We start from the raw sequence: 17,287 nt of genomic DNA, 5'->3' as shown, positions 1-17,287 counted from the left end.
CATTTGTAGGAGGCTTAAGACAGCTAAGCAGTGCAGTAGATATTAAAGAACCAACTCACAGATGGGGAGACAGTAGGTGACATTGAGGAGAGTGTATCACTGTGGGGAAACTTTTGATATTGTAGTTGTTTGTCTTAGAGCATAAACATTTTACTTTGAGTAATACAAATGATGCTGCCTGCTGTGATAATTGACTGAGCTGGCAAGGGTAAGTCCTCAGAAACCAGGCTACTGCTTAAATGTCACAGTAGTCCTGCTTCCTGTCTTTGCTTATCACCAGCAAAGCACAAGCACGTGCCCCCCGCACACTAGGACAGTGGTGCAGGATTGCGCCCATGATGTCCGGGCCTTAGAGACATGTTGCTATACATCATTACTGCTTCCTCCCCAACTTTTCTCCGAAGTTATCTCCTATATCTAGGAGCCCTTTAGGCAGGCTGACCCAGACTATGAGAGAATGAATGAGGGGAGGGGGATGGAGGAATAATAAATGGAAAAAATATATAACCTATGCGTACCTGAGGGGGTATTGTCGGAAATCTAATTAATGCTAGCAATTTTCTTTAGCTTTATGGCAGGAAGAACAGTTATACTTTAATGGTCATGGATCAAATATACCCTCTGTAAAGCAAGAACAAAATAAAATGAAACAAACATGGAGCTTGGGTTTAATATCGCAGTGGAAGAAGCCGTTCTATGAAATAATTTTACAGCACTCCCATGTAATTTTTATTCAGGTTTTCAGTGTTTTGGAGTACAAGTCCCACTAAATGTCCCCTGGGGAATAATAAGTAGAGTCAGTCCAGCACTAACTGTCCTCATATAAAAAGAACAAGAGGGTTTATGCATCTTTGGAGCAAGCCCAGGACTGCCAACCAAGCACCGCCTTTTAATAAAAGCTCTGCCCCTGCCCATTTTCATAGACACAAAGCTGGTTATAAATTCTGCTGTTCTCTTTCCCCCACCTACACCCTGGTGATCTTGCCTGATTTGCTTGCCAAATAGGCACAATTTTTAGTTACTGGTTTGCCCCACCCTTGTTGAGCTGTGATCCTTGATCAGAGATTTAGGAGATTTGGGAAGTGTTTGAGACAGCAAGAGGAGGGCACCATGCTGAAAAGTCAGAGTCCCACAGAAGCAGCAAAATAAGGGCAGCTCTTCAGGAGAGAAGTCTGGGTAGCTCATGTAAGTGCTTTTAGCATTAATAGACAAGGAAATGGGGATGGGAAGGAGATATCCAGTGGTGTGATGGTAAATGTTTGACAACTAGCTCTGTTTGTGGCATCTGCCAAGTTCTGTGGGGTAAAAACACCCACTGTGGCCTGTTTCAGGTTACCAACATGACCTGATATCACTGGAAGTCAAGCTGAATATGAGTGCTCATAATTGGCTTTTCTTATCTGGTACTGGTCAGCAAATCACTGGCAGTAACCTTGGCACCTCTAGTATGGAATTTTAAGGGATTATATGTCTGTCTTTTGTGTTAGAGGTTCTTAAAATATTAGCTTTGCTATTTATAAGCTGTCTATTCTTGAGTAGAGATCCTTCAATTTCCTTAGGCTCATTTCCTTACTATTAAGTCATTTATTAAATATATTTGCATATCTTTTAAAGAAGATTTTGTTTATTCACGAGAGATACACACACACACACACAGAGGCAGAGACACAGGCAGAGGGAGAAGCAGGTTCCATGCAGGGACCTGGGATCAGGCCCTAAGCCAAAGGCGGATGCTCACCCCCTGAGCAACCCAGGCGTCTCTATATTTGCATATCTTTTGTATGCCAGGAAATACTGTTGTAGGCATTCTGGATACAGAGGTGAGTAAAATAAACCCAGTACCTTCTTGAATCTTATATTCTAGAGGGGAAGACATAAAAAGCAAATACACGAGAAATTTAATTTTAGGTAGTTCATGAAGAAAGCACACAGAACACTGTAAGCCCTGAAGGGGAGATTTTGTGGGTTTTTTTGTGCACTATTCTCAGTGCTTACACCATCGTAAAAACGAATCAGAGCATGAAGGAGAGTCTGGTACTCTACGTGCGGCTGACATGATCAGAGAGACTTGAATGATACAGAACCCCTGTGGCAGGTGCTGTTGGGAAGTTGATTAAAGGTCCCGTCCGAAACCCTCTTCTCTTGAACTTCCTTTGGGGGGAGTGGTCATGTGTCACAGTTCTGACCCAGAGAAAAAGAAATGAGAATTTTTTGGGTGGAGTTCCTGGAAAAACTTTTATTATTATTTTTTATTAACTAATGTTACTAGTCAGTAGACACTTCTTCAAAGCTTTGAACACTTCTATTTGAAAACAGAAAGTAACACGATGCTTAGAAAAAAATCTAGCATTTTATAAATTATTCTTTTTGTCACAAATTTCAACATACAAAAAAAAAACAAATTTCAACATACAAGCAAATTATTGAAGAGTTGAGTTTTCTAAAATGAACATGTGTACATGTATGTGTGAACATGTGTAATAAAAAATAGATAAAAGTAGTGAATGCTCTAAGCAACCTAACCAAGAGAGGATATATGCAAAAAAAGAATTTGGGTTTTATGTTCCTGTAGCTGAACCAGTGTTTCTCAACATTTTTTTTTTATTATTGTGCCCTCCCGCCTAAGATATTTTCCCCCTAATAACTTGTCCCCACCCCATTGCATTTTTTGCACCGGAGAGAGACTGTGTATATGCTTATATTATCAGGGAGGATTGAGTTTTGAAGGCCACAAGCCATTGTAATAATATCTAAGGTTGTTTTGTTCCCTCATAAGCCAGTTTTCACCTCCTTGGGGATCATATCAGTCCTCATTATTGAAATGCATGAGCTGAACCAGCACGGAACTTGAAAAAATATTTCTTACATTCTTACTTTTATATCTCATGGGCCAGATATGTGGGAGAGTTTTCAGACTTCTGAGAGAATCTTAGAATCAGCACAGATGTTGAGCTAGCTTTCTTGAAATCTTTGAAATACTTTTAGTCCTGGGAAAATTTTATCCACTTTGGGAAGCTGTATTTTCGGTCTTTTAATCCAGTACAGAAAGACTCTATCTCCTGTTGCTGACATCCCCAAATGCATCTTCTGAAAGTTTGCAGATCAGAATTAGAATTAGAGTGATATAAGTTTAATTGTTTTGTAAAAAATTTTGGGAATTTCTTTTCACTGTGGATTATTTGGAAAATAGAGATAAGCAAAAAGAAGAAAAGCAAAATTATGCATAATTTAAGCATGCTGGGGGAGGGGAGAATGCTCATACCATGACATGTTGGTTTATTTTTTTCATATTCTTCTAGTTTTTTTTTAAGGTCTGAATACTTGTGTGGATATGCACATATAGATTTTTTAAAAATAGAATATTCATACATGCTAATGTGTTGTTAGTAGTATTCATATATATCAGTGTGTTACTCATACATACATGTTTTGTAACATGTCTTTTCAACTTTTATTGTAAACATTTCACCATTGCTTGAAATATTTTCCTACTTTTCTGTTTCTTTGTTTTTTTCTTTCATTTTTCCATTGGGTACCTAGATTTATTATGGAAATTTGGGTTACTTACTGAATATTTTTAATTTTAGCCTGGTTCGTGCTTTCTTTTTAAACTTAGAGTTGACACTGGGCAGCCCTGGTGGCTCAGTGGTTTAGTGCCACCTTCAGCCCAGGGTGTGATCCTAGAGATCCCGGATCGAGTCCCACGTCAGGCTCTCTGCATGGAGCCTGCTTCTCCTTCTGCTTGTGTCTCTGCCTCTCTCTCTCTCTGTGTGTCTCTCGTGAACGAATAAATAAAATCTTAAAAAAATTATAGTTGACATCAATTTTACGTGTACAATGTTACATTGGTTTCAGGTGTATGACATAGTGATATGACTCTCCTCTATTTTTAATGGGTGCATCATATTGACATTGTTTATGTTTAAGCAGTCTCCTATTTTTTGACAGGTAGGAGATTTCAAACTTTTCACCACAATTAAAATGCTTCAATGAATGTCATTGTAACTAATCTTTGCATATACCATTAATTAGTTCCTTAGGAAAGATTCATTGAAATGTAATTGCTAGATCAAAATTATGCATACTTTTACAGCTTTGATAAATGTCAAATTTTGCTTTAGAAAGCTCTACATTTCCAAGTTCTAAAATTGGTTCTGATACTTGCTTTACCAAGGCAATATTTCATATATTTCTTTAAAGATATTAATTATACTAGTTACTTTAGAGTCCTGTCCTATTAGCTCTGTATCTTCTGATATAAATTCTTGCCTCTATTATTTCTAATGGTATTGACACTCAGTGATTTTCAGGTAATTTTATTTTTAAACTTTCATCCTATTTTTAAATTTGGGATACTGGGGATTCCCTAAAAGCTGTCAGCTGTCTTTGCAGTTACTTTATGAGAGAAGAAAAAGTTCTTACAGGAGTTTATATTGGTCAGTGACAGTAGAAAAAATGGTTGAAAATATTCCAGCAGGTATAATGCATGCTGATAGCTGTTCATTCTTCCCTGGTATTGCCAGCCATTTAGGGTCCCTCTTACCTCTTTCTGTTCAAAGCACTGCATCTATTGGGCTGTAGGTGTGCAGGATTCAGGGAAAGGAGGTAATGGAGGTGGGAGGTGGATCATGGCTGTGGGATAAGAATGGATCCATAGTATCTGCTAGCTTCTCCTCTCTGTTGTTTCACTACTCATTTTTTTCTGGAGACCTCTCCTGCCTCTGTGTATTGAGTTTCCTCAGTTCCTTGTGTGTGTGTGTGTGTGTGTGTGTGTGTGTGAATTTTTCCCTAGGCTTCCATAGTATCCTGGGTTGATATTTCCTTCTTCAAATGATACCATCTACAATAGTTTCTGTTCCTGTGAAAATTTCTCTTCTTGTTTTTAAGTGGCTATTTATTTTGTATTTTAAAAGGTATCTTTATATAATTTCTAGGGTTTGTCATGGAGAGGGATATTACTGATTGTGCTTAGTTTTACTGTCTTGCAACTAGAAGTTACTTATATCAGTTTGCTAAAATATTTGCAGTACATGAAGGTGCCTTTACCTCTGTCTGATAGCACTTAAATGAAGCAAAGTATTGGGGGGAGAAAAAGGAAAACAAAATATTGGCTGATTCTAACAAGCCAGAAAAACAATAAATGTGACTTGCATACATTAGACTATGGACTACATGTTGGTGTAATACTTAATTTTTCTAGAATGCTTTAAAGTTTACCACATACTTTGTCCTCCATCATTTGACCTTCACAATCAATGAGATGGATATAGGTTATATTCACACATCAGATACTTTAAATTACTTGTACCAAGAGATTGTGTGGAGGAAAAGTTATATGACAAACTTAAAAGAAAGAGTGTTTTAGTTAAAATAACAGTGACTGAAGGGAAGGTAAAGAAAAGCATTCAAGAATTCTTGAAATATTGATATCTAATTTGAATAAAGAAGAACAAAGATATGTGGAGAGGAATTAAAGGTGTTATACCTTTGAGAAGCTTTATTTAAAACATGGGGGCTTGCATAGAAACCAAGGCAGAAGCTACAAACTGGCATTCTTTCTGCTGTCCTCATCATGAATCTGGCCACTAACATTTTAATTTCCTGTCAGAATAAAAAGAAATGGAAGACCAAACATCTCACAATTGGTTTTCAAACCATAAACAGCTTTTACAAAATCTTTGAATATCTTTCTTCTGGTTCACTACTCTGAATTGTTGCCTGATATGAATAAATTTTAAGATGGAATTCTTCAGTTTAAATTGTAGACTATCCAAGGGCAGAGGTTGATAACTTTGATTTCTTTGTTATTTCCTAAGGAAAGTGCCTTTTATAGTTTGGTTACTGATGATTACTGCTTTCCATCTGTAACCAGGTCTGTGAGGTTTAGAAATATGGATGAAAGCATATCACTAGGTATATGGCTTCCCTAGGTAGCGGAGAAGTACTAGTTACATAATTTGTTTTCAGAAGCCTGAAACTGTTTCTAAAGAGTGAGTTAACCAAGGTTTGAGAATCTTAGCTAGATTGAGAGAAGGGAGTAAATTTTTATATTTTGCAAAGAAGGAGTCACAGAAAAACACCCAAGAAGGTTAGTTGGAACAATTCTGAAACAGTAGAGAGAATTGTTTATCTGCTGTGAAGGTGGGAGAAGAGAATTCAGTGACATGTTGAAATTGGTGTGCATGTTTTCTTTTGGCTCTTTGGTTGCAACATAAATAGAATTTAACTAGTTACATAGGGAAGAATGAGGAGACTCTCACAGGGATTCAAACAGGAGCTATGGTTAGCGGCTTGGTGGAGCTCAGAGGTATGGGAGTGAGTGTTCTCAGGTTAAGGAGCTGCTGGGATCTTCAGCAGCATGAACTGGTAGGTCATCACACTTGTTATAATTGGTTGGTATAATGTTGGTATGTTGGTATAATGTAGCCATATTCCAAATGCTGCTCTGCTTATGCAGCATACACATAACCTGCTGTGGAGTTTCCAGCTCCTTGCCATAATAGCTGTTCTATTCCAGCTTCCAGAACTCAGCTGCAAATTATTTCCATGTTTCTTGGTTTAAATTCCCCAAAGAGTATATGATTAGGCAAGCCTGTTGGATCGCATATGATTGGACCAGGCCTGTGACTAGCTTTCTTTGGCTCAAGAGTCAAGCCCCTGTTCAAGTGTCCAAGTAGAATCATACAATGTAAAATGTGTAGGTGGTGGGGTCCCTGGATAGTGGTGGAAGATGGGGGTTGGAGCAGCATCAGCAGAGGAGGAAAAGTTTGGTGGTCCTAGTATATGTTTAATGGAGCTGAAACTTAAACAAGGCAATTTGATACCAGGTCTGTCTTCCTATACCCATACATGTTATATAGTAAATCTTGCACTGCAACTGGGGATATAATGGTAAGGAACCAGATGGGGTCTCTGCTCTCTCTGAGCTATAATATAGTGGGAAAACGTATTAATCAAGTAATTAACATTATGAATATATAGATCCAAACTGAAATCAGTACACTAAAAGAAAGAACCACTGGTCTGTGAAAGAGATCAGTAGGCTGACTCAACAGATATGTTAGGGAAGGCTTCCTGGAGAAAGTGACATAAGCTGAGAACTGAAGAATAAGTAGGAATCAATTAGATGAAAGGAAAAAGACGCATTTTTAGAGTGAACAGCATGTGGAAAGATCTTGGAAAGGAACATGGATGTTCAGGGAACTGGAGATAATTGAGCATGGCTAGAGCTCAGAGATTGGATGGGAGGAGGCCATGGCCAAAGAATATAGGATATAGGGTAAGAATTTTGATCTTTACTTGAAAGACTACGCAAATCTCAAAGGATTTAAGGCAAGGGGTGACATAATCAGATTTGCATTTTGAAAATATTTTGTCTGAAGTGTGGAGGATGTATTGGAGGAGACTAGAGGGAATGTTGGGTGAATTTCAGGTAGACACTTGCTGAAGCCAAGCAAAAAATTATGGTAACTTGGCCTAAGGTGGTAGTAGCAGGAGTAGAAAGACCTGAAACAGATCCAAGAGACATTTAAGAGGTAAATTTGGATTTGGTGATGGCCTAGTAAGCTTTCTATTGTCTAGGATAGAAAATACTGGAAAAAGACCAGCCTTAGGAGAGCAAATCATGAGTTCAGTCTTGGACATGGTGAGTTTGACTTGTATTTAAGACATGCAAGTGCAGATATTGAGTAAGCAGTTGGCTAATAGGGTATGGAACCAGAGTCATTGGCATAGAGATTTAATTGAAATTGTGGATGTGGGTAAAATTGCCTAGGGTAAAGAAAATAAAATGAAAAGAATGTGGTGGGCTCAGTGGAGAACTATTTCATGGTTGGGCAAAGAATGATAGGCCAGCAAAGAAAAAGCCGAGTTAATTATGGCTAGCGTGCTGAGTAGAGGAGAATTTCTGGCAACCACTGAGGGCATTTTGGAAGTTGATGACTGTGGATTCCTGTCTACCCTGCAGTGTGTCTCTGCAAATGGCACTTATTTGCATGAGTGCAAAGACAGGGAAAACTGATGGTGAGGATGACCCAGGCTTAGGTTTTCCTAAACATAACTCATGAAAAGACAGAGGGCCAGAGGATTCAGCCATGTCATATAATTTACCAGGTTTTTTTTTCAGTATAGGAAATGTTTTTAAAATTTTAAATAATTTTGAGAAACATATTTTGTGCATAAACATTTGTTCCCATTTCAAATATTTATTTTGGGTGAATTCCCTCAAGAAGAATTAACAAAGAGAAAGAATGATTTTCAGGCTTTTTGACGACATTGCAAATTTGTTTATAAACAGATTGCCCTAACATTGTTTACGTTGGACAGTGGGCGTTCTAATGCTTGTTTTTATTTTTTTAAGTTTTTTCTTTAGATGTTTCTAAGAAGCTACTTTATTCATTTATTTTTATTGAAGTATAAGTTTCAGATGTACAATATAATGATTCAGCAATTCTATACTCAGTGCTCATCACCATAAGAATACTTTTTTTCCCATAAGAATACTTTTAATCTCCTTTATCTACCCATCCCCTCACCCACCTTCTAATTTTTATTTTATTTTTTTGCATTTTGACAGACAAAACAAATGTACTGCCCCAATTCTTGTTTTTTGTTACTCTTTTTCAATTGCTTTGTAGCTTGAGTAATTTTCTTTGGTTAAGGTAATTAGCTTATGCGTGTGAGAATGCCTTTCCATTGTTTTTGCACATTAATGAAAACTTGTTTGGATTTTGAGTCTATGGGTCATCAGCATTTCCCCTCTCAAACAGGTAAATGTAGGATTCCATTTTTTTAAAAAGATTTTATTTATTCATGAGAGACAGAGAGAGAGAGAGAGAATGAGGTAGAGACACAGGCAGAGGGAGAAGCAGGCTCCATGCAGGGTCTGAGGCGCGACTTGATCCTGGGACTCCAGGATCACGCCCTGGGCTGAAGGCGGTGCTAAACCACTGAGCCATGCGGGCTGCCCTGATTCCCTTTTTTTAAAAAAGACTTTATTTATTTATTTGAGAGAGAGAAAAAGCGTGCAAGCACAAGCAGAAGGAGAGGCAGAGGGAGAAGGAGAAGCAGGTTCCCCACTGAGCAGGGAGCCCGATGCGGGGCTCAATCCCAGGCCCCTGGGATCATGACCTGACCTGAAGGCAGACACTTACCCAACTGAGCTACCCAGGCGCCCCTGTATGATTCCATTTTATTCTGAATTTTAATGGTATAGACAAATCTGAGAGCAGAGTGCTAAAAAGTAGGAAGTGCAATGATCTGAAGTGAAGAATGTGTGGAAAGAAAGCCAATGTTGCCAGAATGGAGAGAGGAATAGAGAAAGTGAGAGAATGAGTGCTAGGGGTCAAAGATAGTACAGGGTCCAATAATAAGAGACGTATAGGCCAGTGTGAGGATTCTGCATTTCATCTTGAGTGAGATGAGAACCACTGGACGGTTTTGGGCAAGGGAGTGATATGATCTAATTTACATTGTAAGGAGATCACACTGTTGAGGATGGAGCCCTCAGGGCCCATGGAAACAAAGGCCTCTTCCCCTGTTTGTTCTCAGGTGGTTCGTGGACAGAAGTGGGGTATAAAGGAGATGTGGAGTGGAGATTGTGAGGAGATACAAACAAGCCCTTGTAGACCAGTTGTTTTTTTTAGTGATGTTTAAATCAAGAGGCCTGAAGAAGATGCTGCAGCCACTGTCCCATCAGGTTAAGGCCCAGCGTACTGAAGGCAGGAAGCGGCCTTGGCTTGAGTCTTTGGCCACCTCTCCTTGGCCAGAATTGAGAAAGGGTGTGTGTGTGTGTGTGTGTGTGTGTGTGTGTGTGTGTAGAACTAGACAGTTAGCTATCTCTTTCCCTCTAATTTTCTCTTGGCCTCCCCTCTTCAACTCCTTCTAAGGGTCTTCTCTTGGGCCAAGTATCCAGCAGATACCGAAGGATCTTTTGGTCACTTTATGCCTGTTCTCACTCCCACTCATACAGAATGTGAGAGAAGGGTTCCCAGAACAGAGTTTTTGGCTTCTTATGTTCAAATGATATCAGCCCACTCATTACACAATTTTGATTAGATATGAAGTTTATCATATATTTTCTTGAGTTTCTCATTGGTCACAAATCTTGTTTCTGTCCTTTTTAGAATTGTTCATATATTTTTTGAATGCCATGACCTTACACTTAAAATCTTATTCTCGGGCAGCCCGGGTGGCTCAGCGGTTTAGCACCTGCCTTCAGCCCGGGACGTGATCCTGGAGTTCCGGGATCGAGTCTCACATCGGGCTCCCTGCATGGAGCCTGCTTCTCCCTCTGCCTGTGTCTCTGCCTCTCTCTCTCTCTCTCTCTCTCTCTCTGTCTCTCATGAATAAATAAATAGAATCTTAAAAATAAAATAAATAAAATCTTATCCTTTTTACCAGTTCGGCTTTACCTTATTTAGAACTTCTAATTCTTGCTACCAGGTAACCCATGAACTTTGTTTGGAATGGTCTGAAGAGCCCATGGTAATTTGCAGTTGCCCTACTTATTGGTTCTGTTTTAGTCAATATGAACTCTTAGCCTCCTTTCTCCTTGTTTACATTAAGAATGTCCTTGCTAAACCAGACCCTTATGATTTCCCTTATTACTTTAGGCTAGTCTAAAGCAACAGAAGGATTTGCTGAATTTATATATCGTTCCTGAGGCCTGGGGCTTTGGAGGAACAGTTACAATTGACCACCTCTGGAGAAGGCTTCGAACATTTTGAGTTCCCAGGGAGAGCTGTGTGTGCCTGGGGCTTCTGAGAAGGCATCTATTAATTTACTATGTACTGGGCACCAGTTATGTTCTAAGTGCTGCATTTAGAGGTTGCATTCCGTAGGTACTTAAGATATGGTTCTTAACGAGACCAAAGTCTGATGGATGAAGATTGACTTTTTCAACAATGATTGTTTCTTATAATTAAAGGTGGTCTGATTTATATATAAGGCGCAAAAAGTAGACTGGGAAACATTTGGTAGAAGTCAGAGAATCTTAGGTAGATATATTTTCATCTTGAGGAAGAGGTGATCCAGGATGGAGTAAGTAGAAGGCACAGTATGGGTAATAACTGTGAGATAAGACACAGGCACCTCGTAGACCCCTACAATATCTCAGAATGGCTGGTGTATAAGGGTGAAGGTGGCTTCCTAGGATAGAGGGTTGGAGAGACTGGCTGAGGAAAGCCAATTATGTCCTACTGGGGCTTTTGAATTTATTCTGTGGACAAAAGAGAACATTGAAACATTTTAAGCAGGGTTGTATTATGATCAGATTCTCATTTTAAAAGATAACTTTGGCAGCAAACGTTTGCAGAGAGACTACCTTGAGGACTATTGCAATACTTCATATCAGGGGAGGGCCTTAATCCATGCAGCGAGGGTTAGTGGCTGGGGTTAGGAGTAGGAAGAGATTCTGCAGAGGTAGTGAGGAGGTGGGTGGGAGAATGGGATGTAAATAAAGGATGGATTCCAGGGGGGTGTGGGCAGTGCAGTCAGTTGTGAGTGTCCACTCCTGGTTTTGGCTCAGATCATGGTCTTGGTTGTGAGATTGAGTCCTGTATCGGGCTCTGTGCTGAGCATGGGGCCTGCTTAACTTTCTCTCCCTCTCCTCTCACTCATGTTCTTTCTCTCCCTCTCTCAGACAAATAAACAAACAAACAAACAAACAAATAAATAAATCTTAAAAAAAAAAAAAAAAGAAAGGATAGATTCCAGAAGTTTTAAGAAGGTAGAACTGAAACAACATGGAGGGGTATTTGATGCGGGTGATGAGAAAAAGGAAGGAGGAAAATGTGGAGGAAACATGAGTTTAGTTTCAAATGCTGGAATTTATGGTGATTGGGGGACCTCCGGCTGGAGATGTTCCACAGGTAGCCAAATATTTGAGGGCATTACTCAGGAAGTTCATTTGTAAAGGTGGTCAGTGCAAACAACTTCAGCACAAAGTTCCTCGAATCTTTGATTTTAATGAGCTTTCCCAGGCTTCACTTTACCAAATCACCTCCACATCCATGTCTGGATCTTACCATCATTTTCACCTACTCTAAACTGGAAGAATTAAAGTCCAGTATGACAGTTTGAGCACTGGTTACTCCTATTTTCCAGTTCCCTATTGCTTTACAGTCATATTTTTTTTATTTTTCTTTTGTGTCACTGAAACTTCATATCACCTTATTTCTTTTACTCCTGGTCCACCAAAACATTGTATTATTATTTCTTTTTCTATCTAGTCTAGACCATAAGGCACAAAGCATTTACTTTTTAGTATGTACAGTGCACCCATTCCCTTGCTTTCTGCTGTATCCATTCTGCATACTCTTAGTGTTGGATTTGGGTTGCTGGGTGCTAAATAGAAGCAATTCATAGACAGAGCCCACCACAAATGTGGGATTCCAGTAAGTCCCTCGGCACCTCTGTATAATATTTTTGCTTGTCCCTGGCCAGGTTTCTCTTCAAAAATCTGTAGCACATTCCAGACTTTCACCACCTTCTTCATGTCTCCTTCCACAGTGACACCTCGTTTCACAACTCAGTTAACAGATGGTCTTACTCTCGATTTTAGAGACAAAATTGAAGGGAACATGTCTGACTCCATCAATGATCCAAGCCCACACCTTGAAATGTATCCCTGCCTGCACTTACACTTCTTCTGGCCACAGAGGAGGAAATAATTCAAGGGTGTTAGTATTCAAAGATCATTCTGTGTTCACATGATCATTATTATTTCAATCATCCTTTTCTCTAATCTCTCTCTGTTGGCACTTGCCTTCTACATGCTCAAGTGATCTTCATCTTAAAAAAAAAAAAAAAAACCCTTATTTGAACCTTCATTTCCCTGCGGCTGCCAATCCCTCTCCAGTTACGACAGATTAGTGAATGTTTATAATTTTTTTTTACCTCTAAATCAGGGTTTTCCAACTTCAACACTATTTTGGGCCTGATAATTCTTTGTGGGGGCTGTCCTGTGCATTGTAGGATGTTTAGCAGCATCCCTGCTCTTTACTACTTATATGCCAGTAATACTCCCCTTTCCCCAGTTACGACAACCAAAAATGTCTGTAAATCTCTGTTATGGGGGAGGGGCAAAATTGTTCCAGTTGAGATAAAACTCGTAACTCTTGTTGTTTGAGTAGGCATGAGCAAAGAGACTCTGAAAAGATGTAACAGCATCTTATTAAATAGAAGAGAATATAACTGATTGTGCTACTAGAGTGACAACGGCCAAAAATATTGTTCTGTTAAGAAGTGAGGCTGACCAGAGACCCAATAGTGCACACAGAGAGAGGGTATGAAAAATGTTCTGGGGAATATTCAAAATGGACATTGAGAGATTGTGTGACTTCAGGTTATTGAAACTTATCTGCTGCAAAGCACATACTAGTGAATTTCATTAATTCCTTCTCATGAAGATGACTTCTTTCTGAAATATTTTGTGTATTAAGTTAGTAAACTGAGTAACTCATTACCATGTATGATGGAAGCGTAGTGACAGGGTTTGAAGAGAATAGAAACGTATGCCCTTTGAACTGTGGTCAAATTTGAAATTATGTTCATATATTTTAATGATATTTACATATAGCAAGATATTAAAGTTTTTATCTGTTTTGAAAGAAGGCTATGAGTTATGATACAAATTAGGGAGTGTTATTCTTTAAGACAGAAAGGGAAAAAAATGACAGTTCCCTTAAGCACAGGGAGTGCTTTCTTCATTTCAGCATGCCCAGCACTGACTAAGGGCTACCCTTGGATTCAGCTCTCTAGGCTGCTTCCTGATGGTGGACAACATAGGAAACTGCATTAGCAAAATCAGAATGTCTGTTGTGGAACTAGAAGACAAGGTGGTTCCAGCATGGCCTTGAGCTCTGTATTTTATTTCAAAATGCTATCTATGTTGTAAAAATTTCCTGAGATTCTTAAGACCTAGTGACATGATGCCCTGGAAAGATATTTTATCAATTATTTTAATTTGTTGAATGCTTGCTGTGTTTCAAACTCTAAGCTGTAATCAGGAAAATATCTCAAATTCTCCCATAAGTGTAATGATGCCAGCTCATCCTGGCTCACAAGAACCAATTTTCCACCTCTCTTCCCAACTCTCTTTTTGGTGACTGGAATCAGCCATGATAAGAGTATTTACAGGAATGAATCAAAACATTCCACAATTCAGGGCTTTACTTTTTTTTTTTTTTCCCAGAGAACTGCATTACTAGCATACCACTGCAGATAGAGGTCTTTTTTCTTTCACCTGAATCTGAAGCTCAGAAAAGTAATTTTCTAAATGAATTTAACTTTGAGTTCACACATGAGTTCTTGGGTGGCAAGGCACAATATTTATTAATATAAGAGAATCCTTTATTTTTCTACTAAAATGGTAGACTCAAATGGTAGACAATTGAATTTTGGTTCTTCATAGAAGATTCAATATCCTTGTGAATTATATTCTCTTTTTAAAAAATTTTCACTGTGCATAACAGGTTATAGTGAAAACATTTTGATTTTCCTTTGTCTCTCTTACCTTTCGCACTGAGCATAGATGGATCATGGTTCGTAGTCTTTGAAACTGGATTTTGGTATATATTAGAATACTATTTTTCATCATACTTGGTTTTCTAACAAATACATTATTTGCAAACATTTGCAAAATGTTCCCAGCTTTTAATTGACTAAACTCTATGCTATTACTAATCAGTCCTATTATTTTTTTTTTTTTTTTTTTTTTAGTCCTATTATCTTGAACAAGTTTTCAGTTATCTAATGGGGGTGGATGCCACCAGGGACCTCTAAGATCATTGCCTTTCATGCCAGCATGAAGACTCTTATGCTTCTAAAAATTAGAATATGTCATACTGTTAAAATACTAACACGGACTGTAAGTCCTAAGTAAAGTAAGACACAGCCTCAAAAGTGAAGTTTGTTATTTATCATACGAGGAAGTTTTTATTTTGTTTTGAAAGTTTCAGAATCTGAAGCTGAGGGAATTCTACTGTGAAGGAAACCCATTGTTCCTGATGAAGCCAGTTAATGCTATACAACAGGAGGATGCCTGGAGTCTACAGGTGAAGCCTTACATCATTTACATAGGTTTTCAAACTAAAGCCATGATTTAAGTTTTAAAGAGTTCTCTTTTAAAGCCTTATTGCAAGCTGGCAAATGATTACTGCAGCCGTAGTCCATTGGCAGTGTGGATCCTAGACATAATTTCTGACTTGCTTACAGAATCCAATGTAATCTCGGTTTCTAGGGCGACCAAATTTGGAGAAATGGAGACCTTTTGTTAATGAAAAGAAAAGAGAGGAATTTGTTTTCACTTTAACCTACCAAGTATTTTCTTCAGTATTATCTAAGGATGTATTTGATTAGTTCTTACCAGGGTCTTTGCCTCTTCCATCCTATTTTCACTTGTCCCGATTTCTAGTGGATGAATGAATATCATCCAGAAATCATGTTAATTTTGGTCAGATAAATTGATGATATTAAAAGATGGAATAGAAAAGCATATTTAAAGGATTTTCTTTGTGTGTTTTTGGTGATAGATGAATTAAAGATTGCAGATCTTCCCACATTTGAGTCTCCATCATGAATTTGGACTTTTCAGGTTCTAAGTACTTAATAGGAATTAACTAATTTAGTCATCTAATAAACTTAAAAAGGGTAGTACCATTATTGTCCCCCTTTTACAGATAAACTGAGACCCAGATAGATTAAATAACTTGTCTAAGTTCACAGAGCTAGTAGGTGTTGGGATGATAAAGCTCACCGAAGCAGCTGATCTTCAGATTCCATGCTCAGAAAGCTCCCTTGTCTCAGAAGGATGCTGCTAGTAGGTGAGGGAAAAGGAAATAGAGGTAGTCCCTTCCTGGAAGGAGTTCTGGTTCATGGAGGGGACTGAATGGTCAGTTAACCCAACATGGCAGTGGTCTCATTGGGAGCCCTTGAGGTCAAGAATGTTGTCCTGTGGCTGGGATAGAGATGCAGAGTAAGAGAGCAGTATTTCTTTCCTCATTTTTAGAATTGTGAGGACCCAGGAGCACAAGCATTTTACACACACGCACACACGCACACACACAAACACAGTTGACTCTTGAACAACCCAGGGGCTAGGAGCGCCAGCCCCATGCAGTCAAAAATCCATGTATAACTTTTTGACTCCACCAAAACTTAACTACTAATAGCCTACGGCATAAATACACATAACAAATAGGTGTTAATGTGCATATGTATTATGTACTGAATTCTTACAAGAAAGCGAGCTAGAGAAAAACTGTTAAGAAAATCATAAAGAAGAGAAAATACATTCATAGTACTATACTGTATTGAAAAAATTCATTGTCTCTGGAAACTAGAGGGGCTTAACACCATGAGTTTTTAAAATGTTTTGTTTTGGCGCATTGTGAGTTTTTACAGTCAGTGGAGCTTAACACCCCAACTTTAAAAATTATCAGCTTGGCTCTGGGAGAGCCTAAGGGTGATAAAAAACTGAGTTCTTACCCTTAAAGAGACAGCATAATAAACAGCTCCAATGATACAGCATAGAAGTGGCAGTTTGACAAACACTTGAGGTGTGGGAGAGAGATTTGTTTACTAATCTCAGAAATTGTGCAGGAGGGGCAAGGATCTTTGGGAGACTTCTCTAAGAACAAAAGAGCTGGAAGTCTCTATTTCCTACCCACTCCTCAGCCTAGATATACAAACACATGTAGGAAACAGCAGAGTGTGAACACTCCAGCTAGCTTGCTAACAATGTGCCCCATACAAACTGAACAGGAACAAGAAAAAAAATTAATAAAAAATGAGTTTAGCTTAAGGAAACTCAGCAGCACCATCAAGTGTAATAACATTCACATTATAGGGATCCCAGAGGAGAAAAGAGAGAAAGGAGGCAGAAAATTTATTTGTGGAAATAATAGCTGACAGCTTCCCAAATCTGGGGAAGGAAACAGAGATCCAGGAGGCACAGAGAGTCCCCAGCAAAATAAACCCCAGGAAGCACACCAAGAACATTGTATTTAAAATGGCAAAAAGTAATGATAAAGAGAGAATTTTAAAAGCAGCAAGAGAAAACAGTTACATAAACACCATAAGACTATGAGCTGATTTTTCAGCAGAAACATTGCAGACAAGAAGAGAGTGGTATGTTATATACAAAGTATGGAAAGAAAAAAACACTGCAATCAAGAATATTTTATTCAGCATGGCTATCATTCAGAGTAGAGGAAGTGATAAAGAGTTTCCAAGACAAACAAAAGTAAAAGGAATTCATCACCACTAAACCAGCCTTGTAAGAAAT

At 38.6% G+C, this 17,287-nt stretch overlaps 1 protein-coding gene across 5 annotated transcripts in view; it reads left to right on the top strand.

Moving 5' to 3' along the window:
- Window positions 1-17,287, top strand: part of LRRC69 (leucine rich repeat containing 69) — an 87,845-nt gene that overhangs the window by 45,140 nt on the left and 25,418 nt on the right. For all 5 annotated transcript variants that reach the window (XM_077876301.1, XM_077876298.1, XM_077876296.1 and 2 more), the window contains exon 6: window positions 14,955-15,056. In XM_077876301.1, coding sequence (XP_077732427.1) covers window positions 14,955-15,056 — 102 coding nt within the window. The remainder of the gene's footprint in view (window positions 1-14,954; window positions 15,057-17,287) is intronic.

Source organism: Canis aureus, chromosome 28 (genome assembly GCF_053574225.1).
Source record: "Canis aureus isolate CA01 chromosome 28, VMU_Caureus_v.1.0, whole genome shotgun sequence".
NCBI classification, from domain to species: domain Eukaryota; kingdom Metazoa; phylum Chordata; class Mammalia; order Carnivora; family Canidae; genus Canis; species Canis aureus.
Note: the sequence above shows the minus strand (reverse complement) of the source record. Positions and strands in the feature narration are given on the sequence as shown.